General features: G+C 37.5%; 1 protein-coding gene across 1 annotated transcript in view; it reads left to right on the top strand.

Moving 5' to 3' along the window:
* Positions 1-23,054, top strand: part of KIAA0825 (KIAA0825 ortholog) — a 208,298-nt gene that overhangs the window by 152,915 nt on the left and 32,329 nt on the right. Inside the window, 2 exon segments of the mRNA XM_015536093.2 lie at positions 12,454-12,633; positions 17,839-18,063. Of these exon segments, the coding sequence (XP_015391579.2) occupies positions 12,454-12,633; positions 17,839-18,063 (405 nt within the window).

The following is a 23,054-nucleotide window of genomic DNA, read 5'->3' as shown; positions in this document are numbered from 1 at the left end:
TCCCAGAATAGAATTGGTCTCTTATCGGTAGAGTTATATAGAGCAGCCTGGAAAACCAATTGTGATCAAACCTTTTGACTATAATGATATAGCCACTAAGTATAGCAGTCATAGTTATGAATATCTAACCATGTTTTCTTCCAAATGAAAACGACATTTACTTGCCAAAAATATTATATCCACCTTCTGGTACATATAGTATTGTTAGGTGTTTGATCAGGGTTATATGGCTATTCTGGTATTGTCTTGTATTGAATTTTATTAACTACTGCAAATACTGTAAGAATGAAGTGACGGAATTTACTAATCAATTGATTGACTTACTTATTAAGTTCCCATGGAAGTCTTGTCACTTTAAGTTAGAAACAATATACTCAGGGAATCTTATTAACTAGACTAAGATGGAAATTATTATGTACATAAAAATAAATTTGTAATATTTTATGCAGAGCTTTTCTTTTCATTTGATTAGAAGTCTCAGAGTATTTCAGAACTCATTTGGTAATTTAGAAGTTTGATCATATTTTTAGAAAAGCAAAATTTTGGAATAAGATATGCTGAATTAGCTGTTTCAAGCAACATAACTGTCAGCTTTTTATGGGAGAGTTTTCCTTTATAAATAGGGTCTTTTTGGTCTAATTGATAAAACTTAACTTGTGTTAAATTGGCTCAGGAAGAAGAATCAAGAGATTTTGAGTACATATTTTCATTATACATATTTTAAAACAAAGTTCTTTCTCTAAGAAACAGTTATTAAATTCTGTTAGGTACAGATTTTTTGACACATAGTCGTGTATTATAAAGGCTAAAACACATGCCACTTATCTCTTTTATATCTGTAGCTTTTGGTTTTGCTCTATGAAAATGATTTATCAGAATTTGTATTTATTTATTTTTTTAAATCAGCAGATCATAGAGGTGCCTGGGTAACTCAGTCAGGTAAGCCCTGACTCTTGATCTCAGCTCAGGTCTTGATCTCAGGATCATGAGTTTAAGCCCTACATTGGACTCCATGCTGGGTGTGAAGGCTACTTAAAAAGACAAACAAAACAAAACAAAACAAAACAAAACAAAAAAAACATCAGCAGGTCATATACAGAAATGATTGTCTTATAGTATGAGATGCAACTTCACTGCTATTTTGGAAAATAGCAAAATTTAATAAAGGAATGGTAAAATTTTAACCTATAATATATGCTTCATGGGCTCCAAACTTCTAGGAAGTGAAATCATGTTTTTGCTATGGGTAATAATTCCTCCTGTATAAAAAAATGTAGCATTTTCAGGGAACGATTACATTACTAAAACTTGATAAACATAAACTGATTTCACATGGGGATAGTTTATAACATTCTTAGGGTAACGTTCAGTTGGCATTAGAAGATAATGTTTGTTGGTTTTATTTTTAAGGTAGGACATCTTAAATTTGAGGGGAAAAACTCTCAGTTACAAATGTTTATAGAGGATTTTAAAGTTGTAAGACACTATTTTGGATCATTGACTTTAAAAACCTAGGGTGATTGTTTTGGTAATTACTTCACGAAGACCACATGGCCCAAACAGTTTCTTGAGGCAACAAAGGAACAAATATTTGTTAACAGGTGGCCTCTTCCTGTTGGTGACACTTGAATGAAGTGTGACTAACATTCTTTCCTTTGCCCATTGCCCCAAGAATGACTCCCAGTGAAACTTCTGAGTTTCCGGTGGTTTTCACGTGGAATATAACAACACGAAGCAAGCAAATACGTAATGTTTATCATGTTCCAGACATTGTTTCTAACTACTTTACATGTGTTCAGTGAACAAATCCTCCTAAACAACTCTCTGTGGTGGGGACAATTTGGACAATTTTCATCTCCATTTTAAAGATGAAGAAACTAAGACATTAAGTCACATGTCCAAGTCACATGTGATTGGCCAAGCAGGATTTGATCCAGACAGCTGGCTTCCAGAGATTGTGCTTTCCCCCACCACACCCCTTGGCATCTACGCAGAACCGGAGTTTCCCAGATTGCAGGGCTGCACAACCTGGGAGCTGTCAGGAGCCTGTGTACCGCACAGTGTGTACATTTCAGCCTTGTAACAAAGTGAAGATAATCAAGAAACAGATCTACACAAAACTCTTAGATAAAAACGCTGCTACCACTACAAAGGGACGGTTGACTTAAAATGAATGAATCAATTCAAATTCTCTTATTTTACAGTTAATATCAGCCTGATTTTTTTTTTTTTTTTTCATAATGAGAGCACTGTTAGGGCAGAAACTTAGTGTTTGTTATACACTCTGTGTGTGTGTGTGTGTGTGTGTGTGTGTGTGTGTGTGTGTGTTGTTTTACTTTGTAAGTATGAGCAAAGTGCTGTTTTATGCCTGTCTTGAAGGAGATGACCAAAAGTAAAAATATACTCCCTCTTGATACCCTCAGTGTACCTAACGTCGATGTCCTAAGCTACTTTTGCTGGTGATGATATCTGTACTCTGACTTGTTCAGTCTTTTTTCTTCTCTGGATTTGTACCCTATTCTTATTAGGAACAGTAGAACCATTTTTGTGTGTTTTTACCCTAGTCTTTTCCAACCAAGTGTCCATCCTGTCCTAGAATGATGATGAACTAGCTTAGAATGTCAGTGGGCTCTGGGGTGCCTGGGTGACTCAGTTGGTTAAGCGCCAGTCTTGAGCTCAGGTCATGATCTTGTGTGGTTCATGGGTTCGAGCCCTGTATCCGGCTCTGTGCTGAGAGCTCAGAGCCTGGATCCTGCTTCGGATTCTGTGTCTCCCTCTCTCTCTCTCTCTGTGTCTCCTCTCTCCTCCATCCCCACTCTGTCTCATTCTCTCAAATAATAACTAAACATAAAAAATTTTTTTAAAAAGAGTATCAATGGGCTCTGTAGAACTATTATAGTCCCAGAAACATTTATCACTTATTGCCTAGGGTCTGCTGAGTTTCTCTGAGGGTGGTGTGTTTATAGGGTATTAAGTAAAACAAAGCTTCTTGACTTTAAAATGCAAATGTGTCACCTGGGAAGCTTGTTAAAACTGCAGATTCTGATTCAATAGGTTTGGGGATGGGGCCTGGGTCTCTCCATTTCTAACAAGCTCCCATGTGATGCTGCCCCTGCTGCTGCTGGTCCCTGGCCCACCTTTTGAGTAGCAAGGCTATCTAAGAAAGAGTCTATAGACTCCTTCTATAGTTGCTATAGAAGGCGAAGAATCTGACTATGTGGCTTGTCTTTCCAGTGTATTACTGGCTTGTAAGGAGACAATATTTACCTAGGAATATTTATAAACCATTTTATCTGGAAGGTCACGTAGTCAGAAAGCGTGATCTCAGTATTGATCTGATTATGTCACTCCCCTCCTAAATCCCTTTAGTGGCTGCCCACTACTTACAGGGTAAGGACCCTCTCCTTGAGACATGAGCAACACCCATTGTGCTCTGGCTGTGGCTGACTCATCCAACATACTGCATCCTGCTTTCCTCTAGCTTAACATGCATTTTCTGGTCTAGGTTGTGCATCCTAGATTTGTGTATCTGTAACAGCAAGGGCCCTGCAGAAGTGTCGTGAGAAAATAGGCAGGTACTTTAACACCAACTACCTTTTACTTGGCCCGTATGACAAGTTCTTTTCTGCTGCAGAACCTTTGAAATGTTGTGGTTTTTGTGTGTCCAGAATCTCTTCCCTCTTCATTTTCCTGGCTGCCGCTAATCCTCTTTTAGCTTGAATATTACTTCCTAGGAAGTCATCTTTGATTGTTCCAAAAGGTCCTACCATGATTCCTTTTGTAACACTTGTTACAATTTTAAGTGAATGCTGAATTAACGTAACTATGTACTTAACGTCTGTCTCAGTGGGTGCAAGTTCCAGGAGGGCAGATAGATCATCATTGTATCCGCAGTGCTTGGCCTCCTTCTAGACTCTTTGGTACATAGAGTGTACTTGAAATCATTTATTGAATGAATGAGTGAGTGAGTGAATAAATGGCAATTAAATTTCCATGAAGCAATTCCGTTTCATTCATTTTTAAATGGAGTACTAATATTGATCTTATGTGTTCATTTTAAGGTTTAAGAAAGTAAATAAATACGAAGTACCATTGTTTGGCACTTAGTAGGTACTTAATTTGTATTAGATTCTTTCCTTCTTTTATACTGAATGCCTGGAAGAATACATCTGATGTATTTTTCTTTTCTAATCACTCCTCCTGTGGTCCCTATGCAGTGGTCTCTCCTTGTGCTTGTCAGTAATCCTTCCCTCTGTCTAAGCATAAATTTAAGTGCTTCCTAGGAAGTAGAGTTTCTCCTTTAAGGCCTTGTGCCTGAGAAGGTATTGACCGAGCAGCTGTCAAGATGCTAGCACGTGAAGATGAGAACTGGGACAAATAAATATTCTCAAGTTCTAAATATTGTAACACTCCTTGGGAACCTTCACACACAGCTTGGGAGACTGGGAGCATGAATTTTGCTATAATGCTTCTCTTCCACGGAATCAAATCTAATCTGGCTTGACAGTGGCTGAAATATTTTATATTCTATCTCTTCATGGCACCTAGAAAATGTCTAATATAACTATAGGAACATGTGTCTTCTTTAGCAGTTAATGTGCTTCTGGTGTTAGCATTGCAAAATGATTGGGCATTATATTACAAGTGATACTATTATCATGAATTTATGTAGCATCTTTGTCCCCAACAACTCAGAGCGATTTAACATATTATTTCATTTATGACCCTTGGATTATTAGGACCATTTTGCAAATGATGAAACTTGGATTCAGAGAAATTGAATAAATTGCCCACTTGATATTTAAGTGGTCCTTGTTAGCAGAGAGAAGAGCCATTATTTTGTGACAGTATATCAATTGTTTTTAAATAAATTTCTAAAATAAAAACATGGGACTTTATGGAGGTATTCATTCTTAGAAATAAGAAATAACATTCTTTGGAATTAATTTCTGAAAATTTCGGTTACTTGATTTTACAAATATGTTCTCTATTAGACTAATATTTAATGGGCTCTAACTAGGTATGAGGCACTGTTCTCAGTCGGAGATAGAGTGGTAAATGTGACATGCCATAGTGCCCTTACATTCGGGGGGATTAATTGCTGGGGAAAATTGGAGAGGACGGACCTTATAAAGTAAGGAGGTATTAAAAATTGGATAAGTTCAGCTGCTAATAAGTGCCATGGAGTGCTTTTATAAAACAGAGTGACTGAAGAAAGATTGACAGACTGGGTAATAGGCAAAGGCTGCTCTGAAGAGCGGATGGCTACTTGCTTGAAGTAAGTTATTTGGGAGTAGATGGACGATGTCCTTCACTATTAGATTATTTGGAATACATGTACACTTTCTTCCAGTATTCTGGAATGGGAGCTGGCAAACTTTTGTACAAAGGGCCACATAGTGAACATTTCAGGCTTTGTCAACTCTTCCATCTCTGTCACAGCCACCAAACTCTACCACTGTCATAAGCAAATGAGCATGGCTGTGTAGGGGAGGGAGAAGTTTTCTTCAACACTCTTAGGGCTTCTGAACGGGTTGAAAATTCAACTGACAAAGATACATTAACAGGAGAAAAAGAATAGAAATACATTTTAAAAAAAATTTTTAATGTTTATTTTTCTTAGAGAGAGAGAGAGAGAGAGAGACAGCGTGTGAGCAGTGGAGGGGCAGAGAGAGAGAGGGAGACACAGAATCAGAAGCAGGCTCCAGGCTCTGAGCTCTCAGCACAGAGCAGAGCCCTACACGGGGCTCGAACTCACATACTGTGAGATCATGACCTCAGCCGAAGTCGGACACAACTGGCTGAGCTGCCCACGTGCTTTCTTTCTTGCTTGCTTGCTTGCTTGCTTGCTTTCTGATACAGGAGTGACCCAAAGAAACCGTTAAACTGGAGCCTTTTTATGCTAGGTTCAATGAAGAATGGACAGTCATGGAGAAATACGATAGGTCAAAGGGTATGAAATTAGTAAGTTGGGGGAAACTTAGCAGGGCCTATTTGTTAGGATCCTTCTTAGTATCCTTTTGACTTCAGAGACAGGGATGCCCCTACCCTCCTGGTACAGAGAGGGCACCTGTCCTGTTTCAGGAGAGAAGAGCAGGGGGAAGGTCAGAGTGACCTTCCTGCTTCTGCTGTTTTCTCAAACTCTTTCCAGTGTTTAAAATATTCAGTATGCCTAGGTACCATATTTGAGGTAACATGTCGGAGCCCCATCAGCTGTATTCCAATGAAGTTTTATTTATGCACACAGAAATTTGAATTTTACATAATTTTGTGTGTCACAAAGGATATCCTACTTGTGATTTTTTTTTCCAACCATTTAAAAACATACAAATCATTCTTTGCTTGAAACAGGAATCAGTCTGTTGAAAACAGGCATCAGTCTGGATTTGTCCCCCAGGCTTGCCAACCCTTGCTCTAGAATATTGTACAGCACCCAGGCTCCCATGGTGGCTTTAGTACTTCTCTGCAGTGTAGTCATCTGGAGAGGAGACCTGCACATACTGCTAGCATGACAATTTTAACTTCTCTCCCAAGGTCTGAGTAGACATTCCCACTGGGTAGATAGGCTTGATATCTGCCTACAATTTCCCTTTGAAATAGCTTTGACTTGGATTTACCGTATAGCCATTTAGGGACCTTGCGTACTGGGGGTCCAGGTGGAGCTCAAAACTTATCTCTCACTCCCTAGGGCTGCCAGCTGCACAATTTGGACCAGTTATCCACCTATGCTTAGTGGTTATCAGATCCTGCCTGAAATATCATGGTCTTTTCTTGACACAACTTGTTTAAAGGGAGATTGCCCATTAAGAGTGAAAACTGTGCCCCTGGGTGACTCAGTCGGTTAAGCATCTGACTTCTGCTCAGGTCATGATCTCACATTTTGTGAGTTCGAGCTCCACATCAGGCTCTGTGCTGACCTCTCAGAGCCAGGAACCTGTTTCAGATTCTGTGTCTCCTTTTCTCTCTGCCCCTCCTCCACTCATGCTCTGTCTTTTTCTCTCAAAAATAAATAAACTTAAAAAAAAAGAAAAAGAGTGAAACTGCTAAGATGTTACCTAGGCCATACCTTGCTTAAGTGAACTGGGTATGTATAACTTGGAGAAGAAAAGACTAGAAGAGGCAGGATAGCTATCTTCGAATATTTTAAGTCTGAATGTAAAAAAAAAAAAAAAAAAAAAAAAAGCTGTTCACATCAGCAAGTAGAAATACTTGGGAATAAGTTGGAAGGAGATGGATTTGGCTGTCACTCTGTCAGTCAGAAAACCTGAATTCTCATCCCTAATGATGCCTGAGGAAATTGTTTACAACTCTGTGCTTCTTTTCTTTATCTACTAAAGAGAGGAGAGTAGATTTCTATACCCCTTTCTGATAACAGTATCGTGTAATGTTTCTTAAAAATGAAAAACAGCTTGGTAACTTTGTTTCAGTATTCTTTACCTCAACACCTAGGGTCCTTGTCTCCCTGCTTCCAAGAATAAAGAGGTGGACACAGAATAAAAAGAGCAGCAGGCAAAAGTTTATTACTTTCTTACAGAAAGTAAGAATAGTATGAAAGCTGTCTTAACAGAGAGGGGGCATTGGAAAATGAATGCCTGTGAGAATAGGCAGGGGTCTTTTTTAAATCGGGTTTTGGTGGCGAAGGTGGGGTGCTTCCCTTCCCCCATTTTCCTTCTCAGGTTCTACCCTTATTGGCTAGGTAACTCTAAATGCCTAGGCATTTCTTTTTGATTGGCCCATTTCCATAATGGTCTATGGCTGTACCGTTCTATGGTCTACTACTTATTTTTATAGTCAGGACTTTTGTCAAATTCCTGATGGGAACATGAGGGGGAGTAGGTGGTGTCTGTTACATGCTTAAGAGGAACTTACCCCCAAGGAAGTCTGCTATGGTCAGTCATGCCCAGCATTGTTCCAAAATATGTGGTTTTCCCCACCCAGGGACCTCAGGTACGAACCTTTCCCTCTATGCTTCCTGAATCCTATCTTTTCATATCATAACTTGAGCTGTCCAGCAGTGGGACAGCTGCCTGGAATGGTAATGGAAATCTCACCACTGTAAGTATTCAAAAAGAAACTAGGTCACCGTTGTCACGAATGCTAGAAGACTTTTTATTCATTGACTCAACAAATGTTTATTCATTTATTGACCAAATATTTACTGACCTCCTTGTAAGGTGCCTGCCAGTCGTATAATTTCATTATGTTTCTTAATCAGATGGTTAGAACCTGATATAAATCTGTGGGCTAAGAATCGGTTTTTCAAGACCTCTTTTGGCTGTGCTTTGTTATTTTTTTATTTTTTAAAAAAAAATTTTTTAACGTTTATTTATTTTTGAGGCAGAGAGAGACAGAGCATGAATGGGGGGAGGGTCAGAGAGAGAGGGAGACACAGAATCAGAAGCAGGCTCCAGGCTCCGAGCTATCAGCACAGAGCCCAACACAGGGCTCGAACTCGTGAACCACAAGATCGTGACCTGAGCCAAAGTCGGACACTTAACCGACTGAGCCACATGTTATTCTTGGCGCCCCATGTTATTCTCTCCAGTGTCTACTGGTAAAGCAAAATCCTTCTTTGCCCCAAAATGATTCATTTGAATTAAAATTAAATCCAACTTTGGTGACCAGATTTCTTTTCAAATTGGCAATCTCCTTATGCAGAGTAAAACTTTGCACTTCTTTCTACCTTGCTTCCCTTTTCATTTGAAATGCTCACTTTCATTTGCAAACGTAAAGGGCTTGAAGTTAATTTAAGAGTCTATTTGTAAACAGTAGAGCCAGGATTCCGAGATTCAGTTTTATAGAATAGTACTCCTGCTAAATGTAATACTAGAAAAAGGTTTTATGGTCAAAAATGTTTTAAAACACTATATACTAAAATCCCTTCTTGGAGAGGCACAGGGCTCATGAATAATTAAAGGCTCTGAGAAATCCTGCAGAAAACAAAACTATTTAATATTGTTGAAGCCAGCACTTCCAGAACATATGGGCTACTACATTAACATACCATGAAATGCACTTTGGAGAAAATCTTATCTTATAAAAAGTATGGAGAGGAACCTTAGTAGATACAGGTATCTACATTTATAAATTTGTAGATATTACATAATAATTTTCAAATACACAGAATTACCTGTGCCTTCTCTATAAAGATGATCAGTTTTCAAGACACTGGAGTCAATTGTCCAATTATAAATCTCTCTTGAATGTAGCTATTTTCTTGATGACTTGTAGAGAACTTTTATATTTTATTTATCATCAGCCTCTTTAAGACTTATTTTCTTTATTTGTTAAAAAACATGGAGATTGATGAAGTTTTGGGGTGGTGGGGGGTTTGTGGGGTCCAGAGCCGATGGTCAAGAAAGAATTCTTAAAGACATCTTTGGTGCAAAAAGGTGATTTTATTAAAGCCGGGAGACAGGACCAACGGGCAGGAAAAGCTGCACTGTAACTGTGGGGCACCGTTTTATGGAGTCTGGGGAGATCAAGTCAAGAGGGAATTTCCAAAGAGACTCTCACATGCAAAAGACTTACTGGAGGCCTAGCTATTGTCAAGTTAAGGTGTTTTTCCCCCTAGCAAAGCATTAACATTGACAGTAGGAGTTCCCGGACTTTAGGCTTTTGATAGGATTGCCTTTTTCTGGTAAACTGGTGGAGACTCTTAATCAGATTAACCATTTGTTTTTTGTCCTTTCTTGTTTTTGTGCAGCCAGAGGTGTCCAAGGAATATCACACGAATCCCACCTTGGCGGGGGCGGGGCAGGGCGGTGCTAGCTTGTGTTTGTGTTTTGCCCTCAGCTTGCCTCAGGCTCCCTCAACAGAGATAATCTACACTTAGTAGATTTTTGGGGCGCCTCGGTGGCTCAGTTGGTTAAGTGTCCATCTTAGGCTCAGGTCATGATGTCGCAGTTCCTGAGTTTGAGCCATGCATGGGGCTCTCTGCTGTCAGTGCAGAGCCCGCTTCAGATTCTGTGTCTCCCTCTCTCTCGCCCCTCCTTTGCTCGCTGGCACATGCGCGTGCACTCTCTCTAAAAAATAAACATTTAAAAAATATATACACTTAGTAGAGTTTTGTGAGGATCAAGATAAATAGGTAAATATGTGCAAAACAGTGAGCAGAGAGCCAGCACCATTGTGGGTATTCAATAAAGGCCTGTCTCCCATCTCACCATTAATCACAACCCTGAATTTGGGACTGTGGTTGTTCAAAAGAGGTAGAAATCTGATGTTTAGTTTATTTGGGTATTGAGGAAAACGGCATAGAAAATGTTGTAAGTGCTTTAATTTGCGTATGAGAATTTTAGAACGGAAAGCAGGAAAATAATTCCCAGGAAAGACTTGGGAAAGAAAATCTCTGAAAAAGAATGATTTTGTTTTGTTTTGTTTTGTCTTTGTAGTTTAATTCATAGACCCATTTCATGAGACTTTGTTTTTAAAATTTAAATTTTGCCAAAATAAGAATACATTGAGGGAGGAAAAAGTAATAATCAAGTCACGTTTAACTGAAAACTTGTAAATAAATGGCAGATCTTTGTATCTATTGTTACCTTTTATGCAGTAGACTCCAAACCAATTTTCCAAGTCAGGTTTCAATTTTATTGTTATTAATTTTTACAGTGAACTAGGCTGTGATTTTCAAATTTAGTGCTTCTTTGAAGCCATTTTCACATGACACTCCACCCCCTTTTTCTCAGGTATCAATTTACCAGCCTGGTGTTTTAGGTGTTGAATCCTGGTTTTATAGGCTACATTTTCTATCCGTGCACTTTCTCTCTAATATCTATGTCTAAAGTGAGTCTTTCAGCCTCTTCCCTTTGGTTAGGGATGCTCGTTAGAGCCTGGTTAATTCAGCGTCCCTCAGCTGATGGCACTCTCTTCACCAACATTGCTGCCAAATCCATTTTAGTGACTCAGCAGGAGCTTGTCATTAACAGCATTTTTGTAGAAAGTAAAAATTAAGCAGTCTTGGAAAGCAAAGTGCTAGTGCACCATGTATGTGTAAATCTGTGGTAGCAGTAAACACAGGCTCCTGGTGGGGTTGGTGGGGGAGCTCCTCCCCAGATACCACCCTCTTTTGAAGCGCTAACAAGTTTAGTTCTAGTTAATGTCTGCAGTGAAAAGAGCCCTTCAGTGTTACTGAAAAGGCAATCTGTTTTCAATTCTTTTATTTGTTTATAGAAGGTATGAAACATTTGATAGATAGAGGGGAGCCAGATGGAATTCAAAATAGCAGCTTTATTATTGCTTGGGTCAGAAAATATGGCTTTAAATATGGCTTGCCCACACAGCCTTATTTTCCAGAATTAAGATGATCCTCCTGTCCCTCATAGACTTATGCAATGGCAGAACCAGCCCTCATAGACTTAATGAGGAGGAGAGCAGGCCAGAATGCAACTCCCTGTGGTCAGGTTGGCCCCAAACTCACCACTGAGAAGAGTCCTCCCTCCTTCCTTAGCTAGAAGTGTGGAGAAAGACAGGAGTGTGACTCATATTAAAGGGAGAACAATAAGAGAGTGCAGGCCTGGGTTAGTTGTAGATCTGACGGGAAAATACCTCTTGGGTATTAATATTGACTGAGGAAGATGAGGCTAAGTGGATGACCTTTGTTTGAACAGTGGATGCTCTAGACAGATCTACAACTCCTTGATATTTATGTCTTTCACGATTGAAGACACACCTGGGGAATTTTCCATTAAACAAACAAGTGCCTTGTCCAGAAGGCTGAGGGAAAGAAAAAGGAAAGGGCTAGACCTGCATGTGGAGGAGCAGGGAAGGGACGAACTTAAAAAGAAGGTTAAAAGAATAGAACCCTAGCGGAGTCTTCTTGAAAGGAATGGGAAATAGAAGAATGAAAGGGAACGCAGAAGAAAAGCCCTAAAGTGTAGGAAATGTGCAAGCTGGGAAGAACCAAGGTTTGTGGAGGAGTGCCTCGAAAAGGTATTGGTTTTCACCGGGTTTCTAGGACACCAACTTTAGAAACATTTGAAATCAGCTGAGGCTCACCCTCCATCCAGACCTTCTTAGACAGTTGGTGAGGTCCAACTTAGAACTCACCTTGGTGGGCGTCTAGGTGGCTCAGTTGGTTAAGTGGCTGACTCTCGATTTCAGCTCAGGTCTTGATCTCACTGCAAGCCCCATATTGGATTCTGCCCTGACAGCATGGAGCTTGCTTGTGATTCACTCTCTCCCTCTCTCTCTCTCTCTCTCTCTCTCTCTCTCTTTCTTTGAGGTCATGTCATTGTGACCCTTCTCACATTTTTCCCCCTGCAAATATCCTAAGTATCTCAGTAACAATATTGGGTTTGGTGGGCCATTACTCTGAAAGAATATGGCATTTCTCTTATTATGTAAATATTAATCAAATACAGTTTTACTGCAATATGCTTGGGTAAGTGACAAGAATTTAATCACATTCACTGATACCTATCTTACCAAATTAATTTTATTCTTTCCAAGAATGTACCTTTCAAGAGCAAGGTTCTGATACAGATGATAATCTGAACCAAGGATCCAGCTTAATAGAAACCATCTTTAAAGTATTGTACCATTGCAATTTTTCTCCACAAACATTTGGAAATGTTTTTGTGAGCTACATGGAAGAAGAACAATTATGGAACTTTCTATATAACATTCCAGGTATGAAAAATTTACTGTTTGTTAAAGAAGTGTTTTATGGATACTTAAATATATCTTTAAAGATGCTTTGAAAGTTTTATTGATGTCGCTCTTGTTGAGTCTATTATTTGTAAAAGTTTATCACACATTTTTTTTAAGCATAACAGTTTCTTTGGGGAATCATTAACCATTCAGTCCTATCAAAATATAATATACTTGGGACAAGGTGCAGGGGAGGGAAAGGGAAAGAAATTATGTAATGCAGATTTTCTTTTTAAATTATTATTAGCAACTGTCCCCTCATAAAAATTAAGTTTAATATTTACCATAGATTATGTTTTGCTCTTGAGCAAGTAAGACATTAGTGACATATTATTCTTGGATGCATTTTTTGGCAAACCAATGCACAAAACTACTAGTCATTTTCTTTAAACGTAAAAGGTGTTTATTACGACCACAGCACCTGTGTCTCTATAAGGCAAGTATGTCTTCTCGTTCCTTTGGGAACAATATGTTTTTCCATTTGTATTGTTCTTCTGTCTACATAGAATGGATGTTGCAAGTTGCATATGTAACTAGAAAGTGTTCATGGGTTGCCCTACCTTGGGGCCAGATGAATAGATTCTCACCTTGTTCTATACTTAATATCCTGCCTTAAATTACATACTTATTAATATCTTGGGAAAACAAAGACTGAGAACCTAGTGGTTACACTGTTAGTCCCTTAACCATTTACATCATTTACATTTGGCTTTCAACCTACAAACATTTTTATACACTGTTTCAGAAACTACATTTCCATGAAATATTTCCTAGGATCCATATAAAAAAATCTAACTTGCTCATATTCATGGTTTCACTCTTCCAGGACTCTGACTATCCTCTAGATACTACTTGAATATCTTTTTAGCTAGTTTAAGGTTATTATGTTACATCTTTTGGTCATTATCCCTGAAAAATACCAATAGATAACTGTATAATGATTTTTAAAACCCGAATCTATTACTTAAGACTCCCTAATAATTATCTCCTCTTAAAATTTTATCTCCTAGTTTCCATGTATTTCCTACTGTGATCTCTTTACCCAAAGGAGGGACAGTTTTCCAGTTAAAAAGACTGAATTACTTCTGATGTAGACTTTATGGAACTGAAAGAAAAATAACCTTGGAAGCCCTACCACTCCAGTTTTTAGTTATTCAGGTGAAGTGAGAGCCGAATTCTCTCACAAGATGACAAAGAATCGTTGACCCACATGCTTCAACCACTATTTGTCCTTCAGCACTTAAGTCCTTGAACCATTTTGTCACTTAGCACAACACTGTACTGAAGATACCAATGGCCTTCAGGTGCTGCCATGAGAAAGTGAAACTGCTACTCACTCCTCATTAGTCTTCTCTTCATATACACATTGAGCAAACCCTTCTCCACCAGGTCAGACAAGTCTCTTGAAACAAGTGTTACACAAATTAATACAGCCTGAATTGTGTGGGGTGTTTTAAAGGATCAGAATTTCAGATTGGTGCAATATCCTTGGTCTTTGTATAAATTGTTTCTCCATAAGTGTTAAATATCCTCTGGGTCTTAAGTATTTTCTGGAACCTGAGACCTTACAGTGGTCACAAGGGACTCCACTTTTGTACAGTTATGTATAAGATATATATACATAAGTGAGTACTTGTTGGTATTATTATTTTGAACAAACTTATCTGTTAGATCAATTATGAATAAGAAAAATAAAATTTTTTTATATTACCAACACTTATTCCTTCTTTAATGTCTTTTTTTTTTTTTTTACTTTATGTAAATCTGAGTTTTCACTCTTGTATTATTTCCTTTTACTCTAAAGAGTTTCATTTAACATTTCTTGTAAGACAGGTCTACCGGCAACCAATGTCTTCAATATTTGTTTGTCTGAGAAAGTCTTTATTTCTCCTTCAGTTGTGAAGGATAATTCTGCAGGGCATAGAATTCTAGGTCGTTTGGGTTTTTTTGTTTGTTTTTTATTTTTCCCCTTGATACTCCTACATATTTCACACCACTGTCTTCTTGTTTGCATGGTTTCTGAAAAGCTGGATGTTAATTCGTCCCTTTGTTCCTCTGTAGGTAAGGTAATTTTTTTTTCCCTCTGGCTTTTTTCAGGACTTCTTTGCCTTTGTTTTTTTTGTAGTTTGAAAATGATATGTGTAGGTATAGTTTTAAGTATTTATTCTGCTTGGTGTTCTCTGAGCTTTCTGGATCTGTGGTTTGTGTTTGATAGTAATTTGAGGGGAACTTCTCGGTCATTATTGTCTTAAATATTTCTTCTGATCCTTTCTTTTTCTTCTCCTTTTGGTATTCCCATTACACATATTACATCTTTTGTAGTTGTCCAACAGTCCTTGGATATTCTGTTCTTCTTTTTTTTTTTTTTTTCAGACGTTGATCTCTTTGCTTTTGAGTTTTAGAGGTTCCTATTGAGATATCCTCAAGCTCAGAATTCTTTTCTTAGCTATGTCCAGTCTACTAATAAGCCCAGGAAAGGCATTCTTCATTTTTGTTACAGTATTTTTGATGTCTAGTATTTCTTTTTGGTTCTTTCTCAAGATTTCCATTTCTCTATTTACATAGCCCATTTGCTCTTGCATGCTGTCTACTTTATACATTAGAGCCCTTAGCAAAGTAATCAAAGTTATTTTAATTCCTGGTCTGGTAATTCTGATTTCCATGTCTGTTTCTGATGTTTTCTCATTTCAAAACTGTGTTCTTTGCCTTTTAGTATGTCTTGTAATTTTTCTTGGAAGCTGGACATGATGTATTGGGTAAAAGAAACTGCTGTAAAGAGGGTTTTAGTGATGTGGTGGAAAAGTGGGGGAAGCATGGGAAGCATTCTATGGTGCTATGATTAGGTCTTTTAGTGGACCTGTGCCTCTGGATGATGTACTTCATAAGTGTTTCTCAGTTTTTTTCTCCCATTCTATGTAGGAGAGTATAGCTAGAGTGGGCTGGAATTGGGTATTTCCCTTCTTCTAGGTCAGTTAGACTCTGATAATACCCCAGTGGGTTAGGCTCTATTTTAGTAGTTTCTCCTGAGGGCAACCCTGAAGAAGAACAGAGTGCTCTGACTTATCTCAAAATGTTCCTTTTCCTTTTCCCTTGCTGGAAGCTCTTGGGGATTTTTCTCTGACATTTACTATGGGCACCTAGTTGAACTCACAGAGATAAAACTCACAAAAGTGTGGCAGCCTCCACATAACAGGGTCCCCATTGAATTTTAACTCTCAGACTTGTCCACACTGAGCCTCCAGCAATTCATCAATTACAGTTCAGACTTCCTACTTTGGCACTGGTTTCCATGGTAGGTTCTGCTTATGAGTCTCCACTCCAGTAAACTGTGACTCCCTGTATTTGCTGTCCATCACTCCAATCTTGGAGGCGGTGGTTTGCCTTATGTCCCCACCTCTCTACAGATCCAAGAAGACTTGTTGATTTTTCCATCTGTTCAGCTATTTACTTGTTGATAGGACAGAGAGGCAACTTCTAAGCTCTTTATATGCAGAGCCAGAAACCAGAAGGGCTTGTCACTTACTATTTTTTTCTTCTCTATTCTCTCTTCCTATATTTCCTTCTCTTCTTGCTACATCTGTATCTTATCCCTACTGTAGGCATCTGTGGATATTGCTTGATCCTCCCTATACTATCCCATGCTCAACTTGTTGCAGAACGCTGCATCAAAAAACACTGGGCACCCTATACTATAATATTGCAAACTTTACAGAAAATTCCTCTTAGGTAATAATAATAATAACATAGGTTTACATGGTGCACATAGTGCCTACTATGTGCTAGTTGCTTAACACAAATTAATTCATATAATTTTAAAATAATTCTTTGAGATAGGGCTGTTATTTTCTCTATCATTTGTAATACCTTGATTTTATTTTAAACATTAAAAAAATTTATTTATTTATTTATTTTTTGAGAGACAGAGACAGAGCGTGAGTGGGGAAGGGCAGAGAGAGAGAGAGAGGGAGACATAGAATCTGAAGCAGGCTCCCGGCTCTGAGCTGTGAGCACAGAGCCAACGTGGGGCTCAAACTCATGAACTAGGAGATCATGACCAGAGCCAAAGTTGGACCCTTAACTGACTGGGCCACCCAGGTGCCCCAGCATGCTGGTTTTAATAATGGATTGAGTCACTTGGGAAATATTACCTTAGAGTGCCTGACTGACTCAGTCAGAAGAGCATGCAACTTTTGACCTCAGGTCAGGGTCATGAGTTAGAGCCCCATGTTGGATGTAGAGATTATTTAAATAAATTAAGAAAAAACAGAAATACCACCTCAAATTTTGAGGGGAAAAAACATATGGGTACTTTTCTGTGTTGATTCAAGTGGTTATCCCAAGACTTTCCTGTCATATTAAAAAAATAATAAAATTTTATTGCATTTATCACACAAGTAATACATATTAACGGTTGGTAATCTATATTATCAGAAAGAAGGTAGGATGGCAGAAAGAAGAAAAGAAGGGAGGATGGGAGGATAGAAAAGAAGGAAAAGTAAAAGAAGAAAGAGGGAAGGAGGAGGAAAATACCTGAAATCCCATCAGGCATTGATAATCACCATTAACCTGGAGAATGCATCTTGTAATTCTTTTATGTGTGTGTGTGTGTGTGTGTGTGTGTGTGTGTGGTATAGTGTGTTTGTAATAAAAATAACATGTCATAGTTTTCCTAACATGTCTTTATTTTTATTTTTTACTAAACAATATATGGCTTTATTGTGTTGATGGATATATCTTAGCTACTTAAATAACTGATGATTATTGGACATTAAGATTATTTTCGATTTTCCTTTATATCCTTTACATGATTATAATTAATTTCTTAGCATAAGGTCCAGAGAAGGAATAAATGAGTTAACAGGTAAGCAAAATGTTAAAGATTTGGTATTATTGCCAAGTTATCATCTAAGAAAATCATACAACTTCAATTTCCACCGTTAGAGTTGCAGACCACAAGCAAATACTGTTATTCCCTGTTATTTTAATTACCATTTTCTTTATTACTAAGAAGAATTTTTTTTTTAATTTTTATGGACTGTTTATTAATTATGTGATTTCAAGGTTAAAAACAGCTCTTCTTTTCTATGGCTTTAAACTAGCTAATGAGAAACTGAATTCCCAATTAAATAAGGCACAAAATATTGCCAGATTCTGCTAACTATAATATGCTGTCTGATTTTAAAGTCTCAACATGCATGGAGTCCGAGCCAGAGGTCATCCGATGCTTGAGACTGGCACTGACTGATGCTATCAAGGACATTGTACAGCAGATAGTATTTGTGATGAAGTCTGGGAGAAACTGTGGGCCCAACCTAAACAAGCACAGTGTTCCTGAACATTTGCGTGAGAGCATTCCAAAGGAATGGAATTATACTCCAAAAGAAACTAAGAGGAAAGAATCAAGCAAAGGTACCTTATTATTATTTTTTTTGTAAGAACCCATCCTTGAAGAAGCAATTTTGTAAGATATGAAATCAAGTAAAATTCTAAAATTATAAGATTTGTAAACTATGTTAGTCCTTTTCCCGCCATTTCTATGTATTTGAGACCTGTAAATTTTTTTTTCTTTTTTTTTTACTATGAGCCTTCTGACCAAGGAAACTAGAAAGGGAAATGACTCAAATGGTCATCTTCTTTATTTAACTATCAGCTCAGAATTTTCTGTGATATGTTGTGTTCATGTTAGTATTCACACATTAGTCGATGATTGTGACTAACTTACCTCAAATCTGTTGAGTAATCTAAAATTCATACTCTCAAGAATATTGCTCTGATGTTTAATGTTCTTTCCTTGAAGTTTTTCCCTCTGCCACCACTAATTATTACTTTCTTTTTTCTTGTTAACAGACCTACTTGTGTAGCCTTTAGGTCAAAAATAGCACTCCATTGAGTGAGTACCTACATAGTTTTTTGACAGAGTAATTTCCCCCAATACCTATGGTTCTGAATTCCGTGCATTGTTCCTATTAGGGGCAGTGCATCTATTAAGTGTATTTTAGAACATGAGTTACATTATTGATTTATTTTATTAATTAAGTGCTGTCTTCTTAAATGGTTTCTTTGTACCTATGTGTTTCTGCATTACAAAACATGTAATGTTTTATTATGTATATTATATAGACATATGAATGAATCTTCTTAGGATTTTTAAAATAAAACTTTTGCGGGCGCCTGCGTGGCTCAGTCAGTTGAGCATCTGGCTTCAGCTCAGGTTAAGGTATCGCAGTCTGTGAGTTTGAGCGCCCGTTCGGGCTCTGTGCTGACAGCTCAGAGCCTGGAGCCTGCTTCAGATTCTGGGTCTCCCCCTCTCTCCCCACCCCCTCATGCTCTGTCTCTCTCTCTCTGTCAAAAATAAATAAACACTAAAAAATTTTTTAATAAAATTTTTCCCTTTATATTAATCTATAAAAGAATATTTTTTCATTAACTTGAGGAAAGTTTCAATGGTAAAATACTCCAACCGAACCTACTAAGTCAATTGAAGAGACTAGCCTTCTTTCATTCTTCTCTATGGAGATCCTAACTAATGTGGTTTTTATCCAGCGACCTTATATTGCAAACTCAAATCAATTATCTATCTGTGACCTTTCATAGTAATGCTTTAATTCTGTCCAAGCCCTATTAAACTGCCTTTGAATCTAGTAAAGCCATTTAATTGAAATTGGAAAATGTCAGCTTTTCATTACTTCAGTTCTTCCTTGTCTGAGTGGTTGCCATTTCTCCTTCATTCTAGCTTTTGGATATTTCATAGATTTTGAGCAATTCAGGAGGCATAATCTGTAGTTAATATATCATGTTGTATGAGTAGCACTATTTTGTTTGTGGCTTTCAGGTCATTGTATTCATGAACAGTTTTGCCTTCTACAGGTGTTCTGGAACTCTTCCATAACATTTCAAAGAACCACTGGTTCCAAGAAAAAATGCTTACTTGTAGATACCAGTTTTTGTGATTTTCCTTACTAAATAATATTCTCCATAAAACTATCACTAAGACTCCACCTTACACCTGTCAGAATGGCTAACATTAACAACTCAGGCAACAACAGATATTGGCGAGGATGCGGAGAAAGAGGATCTCTTTTGCATTCTTGGTGGCAATGCAAGCTGGTGCAGCCACTCTGGAAAACAGTATGGAGGTTCCTCAAAAAACTAAAAATAGAACTACCCTAGGACCCAGCAATTGCACTACTAGGCATTTATCCATGGGATACAGGTGTGCTGTTTCGAAGGGACACATGCACCCCCATGTTTATAGCAGCACTACCAACAATAGCCAAAGTATGGAAAGAGCCCACATGTCCACTGATGGATGAATGGATAAAGAAAATGTGGTATATATATATATATATATATATATATATATATACACACAATGGAATATTACTCAGTGATCAAAAAGAATGAAATCTTGCCATTTGCAACTACGTGGATGGAACTGGAGGGTATTATGCTAAGTGAAATTAGTCAGTCAGAGAAAGATAAAAATCATATGAGTTCACTCATATGAGGACTTTAAGAGACAAAACAGATGAACATAAGGGAAGGGAAACAAAAATAATATACACAGGGAGGGGGACAAAACATAAGAGACTCATAAATATGGAGAACAAACTGAGGGTTACTGGAGGAGGTGTGGGGGGGGGTGGGCTAAATGGGTAAGGGGCACTAAGGAATCTACTCCTGAAATCATTGTTGCACTATATGCTAACTAATTTGGATGTAGATTTTAAAAAATAAAAAGTTAAATTAAAAAAAAAAAAACTAGGGGCGCCTGGGTGGCTCAGTCGGTTGGGCGTCCAACTTGGGCTCAGGTCACGATCTCGCGGTCCGTGAGTTCGAGCCCCGCGTCGGGCTCTGGGCTGATGGCTCAGAGCCTGGAGCCTGTTTCAGATTCTGTCTCCCTCTCTCTCTGACCCTCCCCCGTTCATGCTCTGTCTCTCTCTGCCTCAAAAATAAATAAATGTTAAAAAAAAAAATTAAAAAAAAAAAACAAAACTATCACTACTACTACTAAGAGTAGAAGAGTAGAAGTAGAACATTCCAAATCACATAAAAGAAAATGGTGGAGGAAAGTGACTTTATAAACCATTTTGTGCATTCCAGGTGGATATGACAATAGGAAAATACCATGATTCTCCATCTCTGCCCTCTTTTAGACTGATAGTGCTCAACCTTTATTATCCCTACAGTATACAAGACAGATTTTATTTACAGGCCAGACATTAAGTCACTTATTCATCCAATAAATATTTACTAAGTGAGCTACTACTACATATCAAGCATCTCAGTTGAGGCTAGAGATAAACTATAAACAAAATACCTCCTCTTGGTGCTTGAAGACTAGTAAAATTGGTTCCAAATGGGTGCAAACACCTCAGGGAATGTACAAGACAATTCTTTGGTGTATAACAAGAAAGAAAGAAATGAAACTCTACTAAAATTTCGTATGGAGATTGTAACTGTAACTGTCCCTTGGTCTGTGAGTGAGACAGTCATGTGCTGAGTTTGGTGTTGGTGGGGAGGTGATGGACAGTGCTAAAGCACTTCTTCAGCTTTCAAGGTGCAGTACTGAATTAAGTTTGTCCTTTGTATTTCAGAATCTACTTTTAACAAAATTAATCCCCACAAAACACACAAGTGGCTTTGACATATTCCTATAAATCAACAGATCTACTGCAGTTTAACACTAATATTGATGCAAGGAAGAGCAAACAATAACAAAGTGAAAAAGTTCACGTTTATTTCTGTTCCTAACATGCACTCTTACTCAGCCATATTATAAGGCAAAATGATGATGATCTGATAAGATTTGGTCAAAAGAGGATTTACAAAAGGAAATAAATAGGAAAACCTCTTGAAATATGACTTCCCATATATTATTGTTAAACAAGAATTCCTCTTAAGTAGGTATTATGCCTTGAGATACAAGCTAAAGATGGTTGGAAATCATCATGGCCAGCAAAATGTTTCAAAACTCAGCATCCAAAACATGAAGACAAACCTCTGTAATTGTTTTTCAAGAACGTTTTAAGTCAAATGATATTTAATTCAGTACTTTACAGAAGGTGTCTAAATAATGATAAATGTTTAGAGTCTTTTTTTTTTTTTTTTTGAGGACTCTAACTTATTAAAAGACAAATAGTTACTAGTGTAAGGGAACATTTGTCCTTCCTGAAACAGTGAAAATGACAGAACATAGAAAACACTGTAGTGACAAATTAAAATGCATTTCTTTATTTCTTTGTCAGCAAATACTGTTACATAGAAAATAGTGAAGATTTAAAGAAATAAACATTAAAATAAATTATACAATGTAGGAGATTTAAAGAGTTGAATCAAAGTTCAGATATTTCTGGTACAGCTCAGCTTAGGTATTTGTTATGTTTCAAAGTTCAAATACACAAAGAACTAGTTGTTTTGTTTCTTTGACAACAAATAAATGAAAGATATACCAGAAAAATTTTCATAGCAGTAAATTACTTTTTATTTATTTTATTTTAATTTATATTTTTAAGATTTTATTCTTAAGTAATCTCTATACACAACAGGGGGCTCAAACTTACAATGTCAAGATTAAGAGTCACATTGAGCCAGCAAGGTGCCCCAGTAAGTTACTTTTTAAATAAAAAGAATGCTTTATGGGAAAACTGTTGGAGTAATTATTTTAACCGAATGGGTTCTGGAGAGGAAACAGAGGTAACATTGCAAGAAAAATGTATTCATGGCACCCTTCACATGCAGGTTGTGGAGAAAGAAACCAAACGCAGAAATACACAAAATCCTGTAAAGAAGTTCTTAAGATAGTTTATTTTATAAAATCCAGAAATATTCATTTTAGAAAAACCAGTATCACCAATAAAAATATCCTATCTACATACTTAAGAACTTAGAAATAATTTTTTTAATGTTTATTCTGAGAGAGAGAGTATGAGCAGGGGATGGTCAGAGAGAGAGGGAGAGGGAGGAGAGAGAGAAAAAGGAGAGAGGGAAGAGGAGAGAGAAAGAGAGAGATTGAGAGAGAGAATCACAACCAGGCTTTGCACTGCCAATGCAGAACCCAATGCCGGGCTCGAACTCATGAACTGTGAGATCATGACCGAAAATCAAGAGTTGGCTACTTAACTGACTGAGCCACCTAGGTGTCCCTTAGAAATAATATTTTCTAACATAATTTATAATATTCCAAATAAAGGTTTCAATGATTCCTGAATATTTTTCTTAAAAACACAAAATTTATTTTTCATTTTGTTTGCTAGAACAACTGAATGACATCATGGATAATGAATATTTACTAGACAAATTTCAACAACAGCCTTGGCCTATTTGATGCTTCAGATTGAACAACAAGTGCCATGATTTCATAAGCACAGTTATCGATATACTTGTTCCCATGTGGATCT

This window comes from Panthera tigris, chromosome A1 (assembly GCF_018350195.1).
Source record: "Panthera tigris isolate Pti1 chromosome A1, P.tigris_Pti1_mat1.1, whole genome shotgun sequence".
In the NCBI taxonomy this organism is placed as follows: Eukaryota; Metazoa; Chordata; class Mammalia; order Carnivora; family Felidae; genus Panthera; species Panthera tigris.
The sequence above is the reverse complement of the archived record's forward strand: the minus strand, read 5'-3'. Positions and strand labels throughout refer to the sequence as shown.